The sequence below is a fragment of the Cetorhinus maximus genome, chromosome 8 (genome assembly GCF_964194155.1).
Source record: "Cetorhinus maximus chromosome 8, sCetMax3.hap1.1, whole genome shotgun sequence".
NCBI classification, from domain to species: domain Eukaryota; kingdom Metazoa; phylum Chordata; class Chondrichthyes; order Lamniformes; family Cetorhinidae; genus Cetorhinus; species Cetorhinus maximus.
Window position 1 is genome coordinate 44117348 of NC_135886.1, and position 18426 is coordinate 44135773.

General features: G+C 42.3%; 1 protein-coding gene across 2 annotated transcripts in view; it reads right to left on the reverse strand.

Annotated features, from left to right (window-relative positions):
- Positions 1–1394: 1394 nt before the first annotated feature.
- ttll1 (tubulin tyrosine ligase-like family, member 1) overlaps positions 1395–18426 on the reverse strand; it is a 72355-nt gene continuing 55323 nt past the window's right edge. For both annotated transcript variants that reach the window (XM_078546753.1, XM_078546752.1), the window contains 4 exons: positions 4893–5036; positions 4218–4304; positions 3963–4126; positions 1395–2535 (listed from right to left, as the gene is read on the reverse strand). In XM_078546753.1, coding sequence (XP_078402879.1) covers positions 2412–2535; positions 3963–4126; positions 4218–4304; positions 4893–5036 — 519 coding nt within the window. In that variant the 3' untranslated portion in view covers positions 1395–2411. The remainder of the gene's footprint in view (positions 2536–3962; positions 4127–4217; positions 4305–4892; positions 5037–18426) is intronic.

Below are 18426 nucleotides of genomic sequence, written 5' to 3' on the forward strand. Positions count from 1 at the left end.
TAGTGAACCAGATGAGCTTTTACGACAATGGTTATCATGAGACCTTTAATTCCAGATTTTTATTGAATTCAAATTCCACCATTTGTTGTGGTGGGATTCAAACCCAGGTCACCAGAGCATTATCCTGGGTCTTTTGGATTACTAGTGACAATACCACTATGCCATCCACTGGGTTTTCTATTGGGGGCTACCCTTACTTTATAGACACTATCTTATTCTATATTCAATATTCTAGGCCTTTAGCTACAAAGACAGGGATTTTTGTTTTAAAAAACATCACCTGTGCTGCCACACTTTGACCTGCAAAACTAAACAGCAAGATTAAAATTAAGGGAACAATTCAACTTTTAATTGATAAATTGAGGGACCATTTACAAAGGCCTTACACTGGCGGATAAAGTTTAATGTATGAGAATATGACGTAATATATCTTGAAAGGAAATGGACCTGAAATGGTATGATTTTAAATGGAGAAGACCACAAGGAGCCTGGTGTACAGATATACGGGTCATTAAAGTGTGGCAGTGTAAGTGGATTATGTTACTTGTTAAATGAATCCCTGAATTTGTAGACTAAGGCATAGAATATAAAAGCAAGAATGTAATGTTAAACTTGTGCAATACCTTGGGCTTTATTTGGGAGTAATATATTGTTTTGAGTATCTCATTAAAAAAGATATAAATAATGAAAAACCAACTAAGTGATACCAGGAAAGGGGTTACTAATTTTTTTTCACGAGCCAAAAAAATGACATCATATTGCTGTCATTCCTCATGGAGTCCAAAAATGTACCCAGAAGTTTGTTATATAACATTCTCCACAAAAACATGAGCCTTTTTTAAAATAAAAGAATTAAATCACTCCTTTTATGCCCATGTCCAAATCATGTTTTTTAAATGGAAAACAGGAGTTCAGATCAAAGGGGCACACCAATACGTAATCCATGTACCCCTACTCTGAGGGCAAAAGGGCTATCACTGGGCCAGGCTGACATCAAGCTCCAGTGACACTCATCAAAATGTTTGTATGTAATAGGATAGCCATCGTTCTCAATAGCTTGTTAAATGAACTTTAGTGTGGCACAAAGCCATATGGAGTAGAGGCTCCCTGATTTGATTCCCCTATTTGCTGAGTTAGCTGATCTCAACTAAAGTGCTGGGAAGGGAACTGAAATTGATTTGAATATTTTTGAATTAGGGGGAAAAATAAACAATCCCCCTTTGAAAATGCAAATATGGAAGTTGTAGGATGTGGGGCAGGAGAAGAGGGAATAATGTAATTCTTTTGCTGGCACTGTGATGAATTTGTGCAGAAAGCAAACATGGCAGTGATACATTAAACATTGAACAGAGTAATTGACAGTTGAATAAGAAAAATAAACAAACCCAGAAATGTAGTTTAGTTCAATAACTCAATGGTCTCTCTTTACTGGAAGTTGTAGATGAGTATGCAAAACATTGACCAACTTTGATTTAATGAGGTACATTCTGGCTGAAAATAAATACATAAATAAATAATAAACAGTGCACATTTCTATTATAAGCCATATTTTTGGACAACTTAAAAGATGTTGCAGTAGATTTCAGAACAGCGCACAGCTTAGGGGTCAAATGCCAAAACCATAAACGACAATGTGACAGCTGTACCTGGATCTTAGGAATACTTAAAAAGCTGGTAAAATAATACCATGAAGATACTTTTCATAAGTACCAACAGGAACTGCCTCCTAGTATATTAAGTGTTTACAAACGTAATGCAGGGAGTACAATTCCTGCTGTCACTACACAATAGACTGGGAACACAGACCCCAGTAATGCAATAGGGACAGCATACAATACAAAGCTCAGTGTTCCAGCTTCAATAGATCTTTGGCTAAGTGATGGCACATCATGTTCAAATTAAGATATACTACTTCACTAGCTAGTTGACACTTCCATGCTTTTCCAATGCTCCTTTATTTCACCACTTAGCACTCTAGTTACAAGGCATGCATTAGCCTGGAGCTTCATAAAGATCCTTGCTCCCCTATGACTTATTTCAGTGGTCATATATATGTTAAAAACAAAAGTAATTACAGTTTAATGCCATGTGAAGGTTCTGAACATCATATTTAATTTAGTAAATCCACAATTTTAAATCCTCTTGCCAAACAAATAACTTGGTAGTTTTTGCATAGTAACTGCCAGGTTGATCAAACAGTTGGTCCCTTGAATTCAGTGAAAGTAGTTTGCAATATTATAATGTAAATTCAGGAATATCAATTGTACCAATGTGTATTAAATACATAGCAATTTAGTCTAGAAATATCCTTCAAAAAATTATACAAGTTTAATACTGTGATTGGAATGGCTTTGTGCTATGTGGATGTGGGAGAATGAACACTGGTTCGCATGCTTAATATCAGACCAATTTTATTTCCAAGTTGAAAAAGGCTTTCTGATATCCTTCAATCTATTTCCTTTGTTGAGAGAAGGCCCAACACGAGGCTTCCCCTCACATTCCACACCATCATTTTGTGCCAGCTCTTCATCATATCTGAGGAAAGAAAGAGTCAAAATACTTCAGGCAAATACCTATCTGAAAGCTGGTTTTTAAAATTTAGAATAAAACTTAGCACTAATTACTGCCCGTTCAGACTTCGCAAGCATTGGTGCACACACATGAAGTTGTCTTAAATAGCAAGAGCTGAAACAGGTGTCATGACCGATGCAGTTGGTAAAACTGAGTTATTAAAAAAATTCCAGAGGGAAACTTTAACAACTGTCATAACCTATAATAAGTGTTATGTTTGAGACACAACTCTAAATTCAGGAATCAGACCACTAGTTCTTGAGGTTTTACATTAAATGAAACACTTAATTTACACAGGTATATATTTTATATATTTACTCATGGCTACAAATTACTACGATCATAACTTTTAACAAATCCCAAACTAATCTCCATTAAGGCAACAGAAACCCACAGACTTAACCAGACACCAGGCAAAGCATTTTCGCCTTACAAATTCAAAATGAGGTTCCTTTCACTTTGGTTCCTTGCAGACACAGTGGTAGGTTTTCAGGCTTTGATCTTACATTGCCTCTGCCCTGCACACACAAAACTGCTGAAGTTATACCTAGCACAACCCATTGAATGTAAATTATTATTGTCTCACCAACCTCTGAACTAAACCTCTCTAACTACCTCTCTGTTTACATCTCAAAACTAGTACATATCAAAGCACCCAGACTAGCTGGCTTTAATTCAATTAAGACACAACCACAGACTAAACCTCTATTTTAAAAGAAAAATCTTTTCCAATATATATTAATATGACACAGTTGATTACAGTATTTTCCTCGGAACTGGTGAGACCTCAGGTAATGGTACAAACAATGATGGGGGAATTGATGTGCAATGTGAAGTTAACGAAAACCAGAAAATTTCAGATTTCAGGAGAAATAAATAAGGGAAGTTTAAATGATGATTAAAATCACAGAGGGCAAGGACTCACTCTGGAGTAGCGTTGCGAGGGGAATAGGGCAGAGATTTCATTGAGAAAGTTGTCAGGGGATTGGGAAGGCAATAGACTATTCTGGTGAAAAGATTCTGACCTTTGCTGAGTTAGTTAAAAATCAGAGCGTGCTACAGTCTGACCTAAGTGTAAAGTGTCCGTGTGGATACCGAGTGAGAACAGCATTGGATGATAACAAACAGGGCCACATTAATCCCCTAAATTATCTAACCAACCAAATTTTTTTTCAAGGTGCCTTATTAAATTTGAACACAAGTATGAGGTTATATAACCATGGGGTGAGGGGAGGGGAAGAGGGGTGGTTTCAGTATTTCAGATGCATGTGGATTATGGTTACCTGGCTGAAATAGTAGAGAGCTATCAGAACCAAAAGTTCCAAGATGGTGGGAAGGAAGAACAAAAGAAATCGGAAGGTGTAATACATAGCTAAAGGCCAAAACCTTACAAGAGCTCATAGTGTCCAAGTGCTTCCTTTGGTGGGCATCTGCTCCATTTGCAGTCTGGCATCTCACCATTTGGTACAACAATATTTAAGGTGTCATTGATGAGGTTGTATTTCAGAATGCGGTCATTGGCAGTGGTAGAAGAAAGGGAAGGGGATGCATTCACCTAGAATGCAAACCAACACAAGAAGACATAAGTAGAAAACTGAGGTACAAAATTGTTTTTAAAAAATTGTCAAATCATATCCGGTCATTACCTCAATGAGCCATGGCTTCAGTTTGTCATCAATGATGATGTCGTATCCGTAGCATTCAAAGCAGTGTCGATCATTAATCATTACTGGCTGTGAAAATTCCAAAAGCATTTTGCACATATGTCAGCGAACTACATAAAAAAGTGCTGCCACCTTGTGATAGGCACATGGTTCAGGATTCCAAAAAATTGTTGAAAGCAAACCTAAGAGGGTGCGGTAGCCTTGGAATAATATTGCATACAGTTTTCTTTATCATCAAAGCTTTCTTTTAGGGAAGTCACCTGAGCTTGCACTTCCATTATTATGGCCAGACAAGCTTTTATTTCTTGTTCAGCACTGCTTCAGCTGACCGAAAGAGGGGGCTGTGAGTCATCATAAAACAGAGATTTATGATGGACTAACAGAACCAAAAGATTTCTGGTTAAAAATATAGAGTTACATGACTATCTCAAGTCAACAACATGAAAGAATCCTTCAAACACAGTGCTCGAACAATAAACCTATGCATACCAACTCAAAGTGACTTTCCCTTTACCAAGAAGCATTAATTTTTTTCCTGCTTTTGGCACAAAAAATGTCCAGATGCAAGGGGAAAATATGATGCATATACCTGAATACAAAGACAAGTGGTAAGAAATAGCACTTCCTTTGAAAGAAACCTTTACTCAATGTACTTACTGCAACAGCCTTCAGTGAGTGAACGACTATCCAGTGAATGTCATCAAAGAGTTTATTAGTCACATCCTTCCCCTGTGTGCTTTCCAGATACAGTCGCAGGTTACTTACTGACCACTTCCCACCATGGATTGGATTATAGTCACCCTGAAAACAGAAGAATAATTATACAGTTGTGTCCCCATTTAATATGAATAGGGAGCCTGTTGTGGTACTGAAGTACACTGGCAAAGAAGGCCCAGCTTCAGTCCATGGTCTGCCAGGTCAGCGGATATCAACCAGGACAGCAGTAGGAGCAGAACAACTTATCTCACTATCCCGAGACTGGGGAGGAGGCGTGGAAGAAGAAAAGCATTTCCAGCCCTGAGAGTTAACTAGTGGCCCATGTGAGTCTGGTGAGAACAGCATTGGGGTAGGCTGTGATGCCCCCCACGGCAAATTAACCTACCAACATGAGCTATGGCCAATGGGTCAAGGTGTTAGGGAAATGCCAGTGAGGTTGTTCCACTGTACAAGACAGTATGAGTAAAAACTGTTGGAAGAGACTGCGTACATTTTCCCATGAAGGAGAACAATAACCTTTACTTAAATCTCAGCCAGCTTTGTAAGTGCTGATTATATTGAAACTTGATTCACGTGCAAGCTATTTGTTCCCATTATTCTGAAAAGAACTGCCTAACTGTGAGAAAAACAACCAGACATTTCATAATTATGGCAGTTTAATGATGGTTTTGTTCCATCTATTTCAGTTTCACTTCTCTCCTGTTCCCTTCGTTTTTGTGCAGATACTTTTCATGTATCCCAGTGACCACACCAAACACTTAGCGGCTGATAAAGTATGGTCAGCTGTAGGAAAAAGTCCGTCTATACCTTAACTTCCACAGCAAAACATCCTAATGTAGTGTGAATATTTACACTTTGTACCTGCTATCTTGAAACCTATCTGATTGTCAATTTGATGTTGAATGAAAAACAAGTGTTTTTAGGAACAGGGAAAGGACATTAGTACCAACAAGCCTGTTATGTGCTGTGTTCCTGTTGTTTAAAACTGCTTCCAGTCAGTTCACAAACAACTCTCTTAACAGCTAACAGAGAGGACACTTGTCCAATCAATTGAACACTGGTTTCAGAAGTAAAAGAGCACAATGCAAACCCAATACTCAACAGTTCCACCAACTTTCATCTGCGAACCGCTGACCACAATGTGTAGATATCCTGACTGGCTGACTGGGTGGATTCAGGAAAGGATAGCTTCAAAGACTGTAGGGGAAATGACAATGATGTAGAGCAGAATAGCGATTTGGGTAAAAATATTGGGACAGAGAGCTTAACAAAGGTAATAGGGCATTAGTGACTAAGGTGAAATCAGGAAGAAAAAGTTAAAGCTAAAGGCACTATCTTCGAATGTGCAAAGCATTTGCAACAAAGTAGATGAATTAATTGAGCAGAAAGACATTAATGAGTTTGATCTAATAAGCATTACAGAGATATGATTGCAGGGTGACCAAGGTTAAAGAAAGGCTCGCATTTACATAGTGCTTTTCATGATCATCAGACATCTCAAAGAGCCTTACAGCCAATTAAGTGCTTTTGAAGTGTAGTCACTGTTATAATTTAGGAAGTGTGGCAGCGAATTTGAGCACCGCAAACTCTCACAAACAACAAGGTGAAAATGACCAGATAATCTGTTTTTGTGATATCAATAGAGGGATAAATGTTGGCCAGGACACCTCTGTATTAACTTCCCTGCTCTACTTTGAAATATTGCCATGGGATCTTTTACATCCACCTTAGCAGGCAGATGGAGCCTCAGTTTAACATCTCGTCCAAAAGATGGCACCTCCAACAGTGCAGCACTCCCTCAGCACTGCACTGGTGTGTCATCCTTAATTTTTGTGGTCAAGCCATGGAATGGGTCTCAAGCCCAGAACATTGCGACTCAATGCAATCAACTGAGCAACAGCTAAATATTCAAAGATATGTGACTTTTAGAAGAGGTAGGCAAAATGGAGGAGGAGGAGGAGGAGGGGTAGCCCTAATAATAAAGGATGCGATAAAGACTGTAGAGAGAAAGAATCTTTGCTCAGAAAATCAAGATGTAAAATCAGTTTAGGCACTGCTAAGAAACAACCAGAGCCATAAAACCCTGTTGGTTTACAGGCTTAGTTTATGGGTTCCCTAATAGTAGTTGCGGTGTCAGGCACAGTATAAGTCAGGAAATTAGAGCAGCATGTAACAAGGATAATTACAGTGATTGTGGAGGACTAAATTCTTCATATAGACTGGGCAAAGGGACCAGTTAATTCAGCTGGCTAGATGGCTAGCATGTGGTTCAGATTAATTTCAAAAGAGTGGGTTTGATTCCAGTTCCAGCTGGGTAGACTTGGGACCTGCCTTTCCACCCTGAAAATGAGAGTGGAAGGCAATGGGAAACCAACACTGACAATAACTGCCAAGAAAATAGTTCGGCATGAAGCGTCAACAGACAATGTGCCAAGGACCTGCATTTGGGCACAGCACACATGAATAAATGAGACGGGGCAAACCAAATTTACAGTAGCAGTGTAGAACGCAAATTTGTGGAATTCATTCTAGATCATTATGGCAAGAAATCAACTAGGGAACAAGCTATTTTAGATTTATTATGCAATGAAACAGGGTTAATTAATAGTCTTGTAGTAATGCAGCCTCTTGGGAAAGGGTTCATAATATGATGAATATTGAGTTTGAAACTGATTTAGTTAAATCCAAAACAAGGACCTTAAATCTGAACAAATCAAGCTATGTAGATATGAGGGGAGAGTTGGGTAAGGTAGGTTGGGAAACTAGAATGAAAGATTTAACAGTAGATAAGCAATGGGAAACACTTAAAGAATGAATTCATAATACACAACAAATATATATTTTCTTAAGAATAAATATCCTTTGGGATAAATGGCTCACATGAAAAGTTGAAAGTAGTATTAAAGAAGAGGCTTATAATGTCTCCAAAAATAGTAAGCATAGTTGGGAAGATTTTAGAATTTATCAAAAGAGGGCCAAGAAGTTGACGAAGAGAAGATAGGATGCGAGTAAACTAGCCAGAAGTATAAAATCACACTGCAAGAACTTCTACAATATGTAAAAAGGAAAAGAATAGCAAAATTAAATGGGGTCCCTTAGCGTCTGAGATATGAGAATCTTTAATGGTGAATAAGATAATGGTAGAAATGTTCAACAAATAAGGTAGATGGTATAAAAATATTCCGGAAATAGTGTGGAACCAAGGGCCTAATAAGAGTGAGGAATTTAAAGAAGTTAGTAAAAAAAATACTGGAATAAATGTGACTAAAAGTCAACAAAACATTTGATAAGGTGCTACACAAAAAGTTTTTACACAAGATTAGGGCTCATAGTATTGGGAGCAGTTTATTAGCACAGATTGAGGATTGGTTAATGTCAGGAAACAGAAAGTAGGAATAAACCAATCATTTTCAGGGTGGCAGGCTGTGACTAGTTGGGTACCGCAAGAATTGGTCTTGGGTCTCGGCTAATTGCAATCCGTAATCAATGACTTCGATGAAAGATCAGAGTGCAATGTATCCAAGTTTGCTGAAGATACAAAGTTAGGTGGAAAATGAGTTGTGCGGAGGAAGCGAAGAGGCTGTAAATGGATTTAGGCATGTAGTAACTGTAGCTTTAAGATTTTTATACTGTGTAGTATCACGTGAGAGTGTAAATGAATCAACCTGAAGTGCATGGAACCTTAGGGGTGGAATTTGTGTCTAGTTGTAGTTCTTGATGGAAGCATGTAACTGCTGCTGAAGCCCTGTAAATAAAGTTCACTGTTTCTTATGAGAAACCTGTCTGGAAAATCAAGTCGATAACTGGCGACAAGGATAAATTAGTTCTGGCGCTGTCACTCGCCCAGTGAATTTGAGTATCTTGCTTTAAACAGAAGAAAGGGAAAATATACTCACCAGGTATGCCACTTTTTGGCAGGATCGATCCCTTCAACTCATCCACAGAGGATTGGAGTCAATATATAGAACGCCTCGGTTCCTTTTTCCAAGGAAACAAAATAACAGTGGAGGAAAAAAGGAAAGCAATTTTCCTAAGCATTTGTGGGAGTAAAACTTGTAACTTAATCTGTAGTTTGACGGCCCCAAATGCTCCCGATTCGAAGACCTTCAGTGAATTGGCAGACCTTGTGAAGGGTCATTTTCAACCCAAATCCTCTGTAATCGTGCAGAGGTTCAAATTTAATTCGACAGTAAGAGCTTGGGGGAGACCATAACAACATATGTAGCGAAGTTGAAACAGCTAACGGAACATTGTGACTTCAGGGAGACCCTAAACGATATGTTAAGGGATCGTTTGGTCTGCGGTGTGCACGATGATGCCATTCAACGACGGTTATTAGCTGAAGTAAATATCGATTTTAAAAGAGCTTTGGAAATAACGCTTGCGATGGAAAGCGCTGAGTGGGATTTGCAGGCCTTACAGGGTGTACAAAATGGCGCAGTTTTCCAGTTGGGGCGGGGACAGGCCGCTGGGTGTGGTGCAAAAACCAGGGAGTCAGCCGCAAAGCGGAAGACAGTCCCTGCTACCCATAAATTTTAAAAATATACAGGAGACAGCTCAGCTACAAATCTGAAAATGAATTGTTACCGATGTGGAAGTAACCTTATCCCTGAAACATGCTATTTTAAAGGGGTGGAGTGCTATTAATGTCATAAAAGAGGGCACATAATGAAGCAATGTAAAGCAAGATTGAGACAGACTCTCAGGCAGCAAACTAAACTGATTGAAGTACATAATGTGAAACAACCAGAAACCATTAATTCCGATGTTTATTCTCTATTTAATGTGAAAGTAGGGAAAACAGAACCAATCACTGTAACTCTGCAGGTCAATGGAAAACCTTTAATTATGAAAGTGGATGCCAGTGCATCAACCACAGTAGTGGGAGAGTACACATTCAAATATTTAAACAAGGGTACTCAACAATTGAATATGGAGCAGACTCCAGCCAAATTGAAAACATATTCTGGTGAAGCCATACAAATAAAAGATATTACCACTGTACCTGTTTATTACAAGCATCGGACAGCATAGCTCCCAGTGATTGTAGTGGAAGATGAAGGACCAAGTCTTCTAGGTCATAATTGATTGAGGGAAATTAGCCTTAATTGGCCCATGAGATTTCAAAAGGAAGCCGGAAGAGTTCCTGAGTTGGAAAAGGAGCAAGGCAAGGTACTTCAGAATGATCCTGGAGAGTCAAAGGGCCTTAACAGGATGCAAAAGGAGTATGTAGCCATTCAGCAACCTGAGGAAATGAAGACTCTCTTAAACAGCAGCATGGAAGAACAGCAGGAGAAACTCAAGGAGACTCTGCTGAATTCAAGATGAAGCAAGTGAGCTTCGCAAAGGAAAACCTGTTGGAAGACTTTCACACACTACAATGATCCCTCAGGTCAAAGTCTGTACCTCTGGAAAATTACAAAGAGAAGCAGAATGAATTTAACATCACTCTGAACAAACCGAAGAACCAGTTGGCAGAGAAGGCGCAGCAATGTTCAAGGTTCCTGGAGTAAGCCAACAGATACAAGAAGGAGACAGAAGAACTGACAATCAGCTGAGTGAAACAAAGGAGGCATTAGGAGGAAAAGTTGTGGAACTTTCCAAAATGCAAGTGGGTGATGAAGCCATGGGTAGTTCAAGACCTGAACTGAAGTTGAGATTTCACCTGAGAGAAGTCTGGCCAACTGTGAAGTCAAAATGAAGGACGAGACTAAATTCTGTGGTAGACAGAAGAAGACAAGATGGAAGATGGTTCAGAAAAGACAATGAACGACCCCCCACACTACTACAGGTTTAACACCTTCACAATTACTTATGAAGTGCCACCTTCGTACGAAATTAAGCCTGGTACTTCCCAATTTGGAGGGGAAGGTAGAGAACAGTCAAGGGGATCAAAAAGTGAGAGCGGAAATTTACCGTCAGTGAAACAGTATTTGTACGAAACTTCGGTAGTGGATTGAGTTCGTTACCTGGTGTAATAGTTCCTGTGACCGGACTGTTGTCGTACCATGTAGGAGTAGAGGGCAGGATCATCCAAAAACACATGGATCTTTTGAGAAGAAGGGAGATATCCCAACAAACCGATGTTCCACCTGTAGCCATTGTAGAAGCTGTGGTCCCCCGTTGTGATTGATCAACTAAGGATAGACATACCAGATGACTCTATCAGAGTGGATAACATTGAACTGCCTGTGCCTAAGGAGGTACCTGATGTTGCTACGGGCCAGAAAATGAAGATTCACTAAGAGATTCTAAAGTTGTAGAGCTACAACATTCCATCCGGATCAGAAAACCGACAGACTGAACTTAAAATTTCATAACCTGTGTATATATTTGTAATGTAGCTGTTCTAGTAACTACAAATTGTAAAAAAAATTAAAGGGGGAGGAATGTAGTAACTGTAGTTTTAAGGAATGTAGTAGCTATGGCTTTAAGACTTATTGTACTGTATAGTATATGAACAAATCAACCCAAAGGACAGGGAACGTTAGGGGTGGAGTTTGTGTCTAGTTGTGGTTCTTCACAGAAGCATGTTACTGCTGCTGAAGCCCTGTAAATAAAGTTCACTGTTTCTTATGAGAAACCTATCTAGAAAATCAACTCCATAACAAGCAAGTTAAGTGACTGGGCAAGTACATGGCAGATTGTATATAATGTGGATAAGTGTGAAGTTATCCAATTTGGAAGGAAAAACAAAAAAGCAGATTATTTTATAAATGGTGAGAGACTGGGAAATGTTGGTATTCAGAGTGATCAGGGTGTACCTGCACACAAATCACAGAAAGTTTACATGCAAACAATTAGGAGCCAACTAGGGAAGGGGCAATACTGGACCTGGTATTAGGGAATGAACCCGGCCAGGTGGTCGAAGTAGCAGTAGGGGAGCATTTCGGGAAAAGTGACCATAATTCAGTAAGTTTCAAGGTACTGGTGGATAAGGATAACAGGAGTCCTCGGGTTAAGGTGCTTAATTGGGGGAAGGCTAATTATAACAATATTAGGCAGGAACTGAGGAATCTAGACTGGAGGTGGATGTTTGAGGGCAAATCAACAATTGACATGTGGGGGGCTTTCAAACGTCAGTTGATAAGAATTCAGGTCCTGCTAGGATGAAGGATAAGCATGGCAAGTTTCAGGAACCTTGGATAATGAAGGATATTGTGAGATTAGTCAAAAAGAAAAGGGAAGCATTCATAAGGGCTAGAAGGCTGGGAACAGATGAAGCCCATGGAGAATATAAAGAAAGTAGGAAGAAATTTAAGCAAGGAGTCAGGAGGGCTAAAAGGGATCATGAAAAGTCACTGGCAACCAGGATTAAGTAAAATCCCAAGGCCTTTTATACATATGTAAAAAGCAAGAGGGTAGCCTGGGAAAGGGTAGGCCCACTCAGGGACAGAGGTGGGTATCTGTGTGTGGAGCCAGAAGAAATGGGAGAGATACTAAATAAACACTTCTCATCAGTATTCACCAAAGAGAAGGACTTAGCGATCGATTTGTCTAGGGAAGAGTGTGTAGATAGCCTGGATCATGTTGAGATCAAAAAAGGAAGGTGTTAGGCATCTTGAAGAATATTAAGGTGGATAAGTCCCCAGGGCTAGATGGGATCTACCCAAGAGTACTGAGGGAGGCAAGGGAGGAGATTGCTGGGGCCTTGACAGAAATATTTGTATCCTCACTGGCTATGGGTGAGGTCCCAGAGGACTGGAAAATGGCCAATGTTGTTCCATTGTTTAAGAAGGGTAGCAGGGATAATCCAGGAAATTACAGGCTGGTGAGCCTTATGTCAGTGGTAGGGAAATTGTTGGAGAAGATTTTTCATGACAGGATTTACTACTATTTGGGAGCAAATGGGCGTATTAGTGAGAGGCAGCATGGTTTTGTGAAGGGGAGGTCGTGTCTCACTAGGTTGATCGAGTTTTTCAAGGAAGTGACAAAGATGATCGACGATGGAAGGGCAGTGGATGTTATATACATGGATTTCAGTAAGGCCTTTGACAAGGTCCCTCATGGCAGACTGGTACAGAAGGTAAAGTCGCACGGGATCAGAGGTGAGCTGGCAAGATGGATACAGAATTGGCTTAGTCATAGAAGACAGAGGGTAGCAGTGGAAGGGTGCTTTTCTGAATGGAGAGCTGTGACTAGTGGAGTTCCGCAGGGATCAGTGCTGGGACCTTTGCTGTTTGTAGTATACATAAATGATTTGGAGGAAAATGTAACTGGGCTAATTAGTAAGTTTGCAGACGACACTAAGGTTGGAGGAGTTGCAGATAGTGAAGAGGATTGTCAAAGGATACAACAGGATATTGGCTGGAGACTTGGGTGGAGAAATGGTAGATGGAGTTTAATCCGGACAAATGCGAGGTAATGCATTTTGGAAGGTCTAATACAGGCAGGAATTATACAGTAAATGGCAGAACCCTTAAGTGCATCGACGGGCAGAGGGATCTGGGTGTACAGGTCCACAGGTCACTGAAAGTGGCAACGCAGGTGGATAAGGTAGTCAGGAAGGCATATGGCATGCTTGCCTTCATTGGCAGCAGTATTGAGTATAAAAGCTGGGAAGTCATGCTGCAGCTGTATAGAACCTTGGTTAGGCCACACTTGGAATATTGCGTGCAATTCTGGTCGCCACATTACCAGAAGGATATGGAGGCGTTGGAGAGGGTGCAGAGGAGGTTTACCAGGATGCTGTCTGGTCTGGAGGTTATTAGCTATGAGGAGAGGTTGGAGAAACTTGGATTGTTCTCACTAGAGCGACGGAGATTGAGGGGCGACTTGATAGAAGTTTACAAAATTATGAGTGGCATGGACAGAGTTGGTAGTCAGAAGCTTTTTCCCAGGGTGGAAGAGTCAATTACTAGGGGACATAGATTTAAGGTGAGAGGAGAAAACTATAGAGGAGATGTGCGGGGCAAATTTTTTATGCAGAGGGTAATGAGTGTCTGGAATTCACTGCCAGAGGAGGTGGTGGAAGCAGGTATGATAGTGGTGTTTAAGAGGCAGCTTGACAAATACATGAATAGGATGGGAATAGAGGGATACAGACCCCGGAAGTGCAAAATGTTTTAGTTGACGGGCAATATGATCGGTGCAGGCTTGGAAGGCCGAAGGGCCTGTTCCTGTGCTGTACTTTTCTTTGTTCTTTGAGCCAAATGGCACATCAGCTTTCATTATAAAGGGATTGGAGTAAAGAAGTCTCACTGTAGTTATATAGGGATTTGGTGAGATAGAGTACTGTACTCACTATAGGCTGTGGTTGTGTTCCTGAAAATCGTGACTAAGTGAAACAACTTTAAGTGAATCATGAGTTCCCACAGGAATCAATATTAAAGTCAGGGTTAGGTTCCTTCAGATGTTTCCTGCCTGGAAAAACTAATGTACAAGTAGAAATACTGTACCATACATATGCACCACTGCGAATTCCTAGCTGGAATAACTTGCAAAATAAAATAAATCACCCAAAATAACAGAAATACTATGTAAAAGCAAAATACTGCGGATGCTGAAAATCTGAAACAAAAACAAAAATTGTTGGAAAAACTCAGCAGGTCTGACAGCATCTGTGGAGAGGAAGACAGAGTTAATGTTTCGAGTCCGTATTTCAACTAGTTCTGATGAAGAGTCATACGGACTCGAAATATTAACTCTGTCTTCCTCTCCACAGATGTTGTCAGAAACACTACGTACATTGAATTAGTTAACACTAAATCACCAAAACATGCCGAGTAGAACAGCTTCTGTGTCTCACCCACAGCGCTCTTGAAACTCAGCTTTTTGCTTGCTTTCCTTTCCCACTCTGTCTCCCTCTCTCTCCCTTCCCACTCTCTCTCTTCCTTTCCCACTCTCCCTCCCCTCCTTCCCCACTTTCTCTCTCTCCCTGCCTTTCCCACTCTCTCTCTCTACCCCGCCTTGCCCACTCTCTCTCTACCCCGCCTTGCCCACTCTCTCTCTACCCCCTTTCCCACTCTCTCTCTCCCTCTCCCCTCTTTCCTACTCTCTTTCTCTCCCCCATCTTTCCCACTCTCTGGGTGGAATCGTCCCAGATTTGCACTAAGTGCAGTAGTGGGCGGGGAAAAAGCACCATATTCCTGCCTCATTAATTATACAGCCACAGAAAACACGCTGCCTCGTGGCCTCTGATTTGCCTACCACGACATTACCGTGGCGCTTCCTCACACAATGTACAATATTTAAACTGCAGCCACGCGCACACTTTTCAATGCTTGCAGCCCAGGACTGCTCTGGTGAAGACATGGCCCCAAAGCCAAGAAGAGTGCAGCCCCACCGATGCAGTGACACATCCCTGGGATGCCTTCTGGACACTGTGGAGGCCTGCCACGATGTCCTCTATCCCCGTTCTGGCCGCAGGAGGCCCATCAGTGTCACCACTATGGCTTGGGAGGCAGTGGCAGAGATGTCAGTGCCAAAGCTGCATACAAGAGGTCGACCATCCAATGCAGAAAATGGATGAATGATCTCATCCGTGCTACCCAGGTAAGGCAACCAGCTCATCAGTCTGAACTCACACATCCACAAGGCCATCACACATTCACTGGCATCTGACTCACTACCAGCTCAAGGGAAATCACCATTCACTCTCTCACACACACCCTCACATCTCTATCTGGCCTCATCTCCTCTGGAGACTGTCTCCTCAGCTTTCAGCATCTTGAGGCCACTTGCACAGATCAATATGTGCCCCCACACATACCCTGGGATACCCCCTTCCCCAGTACAGCCTTCACCCTGCAGCCTCTTCCCTTGCCTGACGCCACTTCTCCCCTTTCCCGAAGCAAGTCCTAACCCTGCAGCTGTTGAAAAGCCACCCTTGCCTTATAGCTGGTCTGGTAGGAGAGACCTGCCCGTGAGTATCCCGCAAAGGTGATGTGGTGATGCCTGCGGAGCCTGGTATGAATGATGCGAGTGCTGCCCAAAGGAAGGCAGGCAAATAAACCTTGAAGTCCTGAGCGAAGTGAAGCTTGCCAGGTGCACGTCACTCGTGTACAGTTGTGAAACAATTCGGCATGCAATCACGCCAATGTACCCGGATGATCCAGCATGGGGGTATGGTTCCAGTGAGCAGGGCTTATAATGAGATGCTTAAAGTGTTGAAATGAGATTCCGACATAGGGCAGTTGGAAACATGACCACCACTGACGTGGAATCGATAATTGCAAACTGATTTCAAGACGGCGTGAAACTGATTTTTGGCCTTCTCAGCATATTACCACACCTGCCTGCCGAACGCCAACGGGAACAGAAAATTCTAGCCTTTCTCTCTCTCTTCCCTTTCCTACGTTCTATCTTTTATCACTCCCTCTCACTCACCCCATTCCAACTCTCTGTCTCAACTTTCCCACCCTCTCTCTCTCTCTCTTTTCCCACTCTCTCTTTCCTTTCCCACTCTCTCCATCCTTTCCCACTCTCCCCTTTCCCACTCTCTCTCATCCCTTTCTCCCCTTAACTCTCTCCTTTCCCACTCTCTCTCTCCATCCTTTCCCACTCTCATTCCCTATCCTTTCCCACTCTCTCTGATTACCCACTCTCTCTCACCCCTTTCTCTCCTTTCCCAATCTCTCTCTCCTTTTTCACTCTCTCTCCTTTCCCACTCCCTCCATCTCCTTTCGCACTCTTGCTCTCTCCTATCCCTCTCTCTCCTTTCCCACTCTCTCTCTCCTTTCCTCCTCTCTTTCCCCTTTCCCACCCGCTCTCTCCTTTCCCACTCTCTCTCTTTTCCCATTCTCTCTCTCTCCATTCCCACTCACTCTCTCCATTCTCTCTCTCACCTTTCCCTCTCTCTCTCCTTTCCCACTCTTTCTCCTTTCCCACTCCCTCCATCTCCTTTCCCACTCCCTCCATCTCCTTTCCCACTCCCTCCATCTCCTTTCCCACTCTTTCCCTCTCCTTTCCCACTCTCTGTCTCCCCTTTCCCACTCTCTGTCTCCCCTTTCCCACTCACTCTCTCTCCCATCATAATCTCTTTCCTTTCCCACTCTGTCTCTCCTTTCCTCCTCTCTTCATTCCCGCTCTCTTTCTCTCCTTTCCCACTCATTCTCTCTCTCGTTTCCCACTCTCTCCCTCCATTCCCGCTCATTCTCTCTCTCCATTCCCGCTTTCTCTCTCTCACCTTTCCCAATCTCTTTCACCCTCTCTCCATTCCTCCTCTCTTTCTCTCCTTTCCCACTCTCTCTCTCTCCTTTCCCATTCTCTCTCTCTCCTTTCCCACTCTCTCTCTCTCCTTTCCCACTCTCTCTCTCTCCTTTCCCACTCTCTCTCTCTCTCCTTTCCCTCTCTCTCTCTCTCTCTCTCTCCTTTCCCACTCTCTCTCTTTCTCTCCTTTCCCACTCTCCCTCTCTCTCCTTTCTTACTCTCCCTCTCTCCTTTCTTACCCTCTCTCTCCTTTCCCACTCTTTCCTTTCCCACTCTTTCCTTTCCCACTCTTTCCTTTCCCACTCTTTCCTTTCCCACTCTTTCCTTTCCCACTCTTTCCTTTCCCACTCTTTCCTTTCCCACTCTTTCCTTTCCCACTCTTTCCTTTCCCACTCTTTCCTTTCCCACTCTATCTCCTTCCCCCACCCATTCCTTTCCCACACACTCTCTCTGTCTCTCCTTTGCCATACTCATTGTCTCCTTTCCCACTCTCTCTCTCTCTCCTTTCCAACTCTCTCTCTCCTTTTCCAGTCTCTCCTTTTCCTGTGTCTCCCTCTCTCACTTCTCTTCCTGTCTCTCTCTCTCTCCTTTTCCTGTCTCTCTCTCCTTTTCCTGTCTCTCTCTCCTTTTCCTGTCTCTCTCTCTCCTCTTTCCTGCTCTCTCCTCTTTCCTGCGCTCTTTCTCTCTCCCTCCTTCCCCTCTCCCTCCTGTCCCACTCTCTCTGCTTTCTCACACTCTCTCTCTCTCTCTCGCTCCTTTCCCACACTTTCTCTCCCTCCTTTCCCACTCACTCTCCCTCCTTGCCCTTTCTCGCTCTCTCTCCTTTCCCCCCCTCTCTCTCTCCTCTTCATGTCTCTTTTTTTTCCTGTCTCTCTCCTTTTTGTCTTTCTTTTTTCCTATCTCTCTTTTTTCCTGTGTCTCTCATTTTTTCCATTTTCTCTTTTTTCCTGTCTCTCTCTCTCTCTCTCTCCTTTCCGTCTCTCTCACTCTCTCCTTTCCCTCCCCCCCGTCCTTTCTCTCTTGCTCTCTCTCTCCTTTCCCTGTCTCTCTCACTCTCTCCTTTCCCTACCTCTCTCTCTCTTTTCCTTGTCTCTTTCTCTCCTTTCTGTCTCTCTCTCTCCTTTGCCTGTCTCACTCTCTCCTCTCCCTGTCTCTCTCTCTCCTTTCCCTGTTTCTCTCTCTCCTTTCCCTGTCTCTCTCTCCTTTCCCTGTCTCTCTCTCCTTTCCCTGTCTCTCTCTCCTTTCCCTCTCTATCTCTCCTCTTTCCCTCCCTCTTTCTCTCTCTCCTGTCCCTCCCCCTCTGTCCTTTCTCTCACTCTTTCCT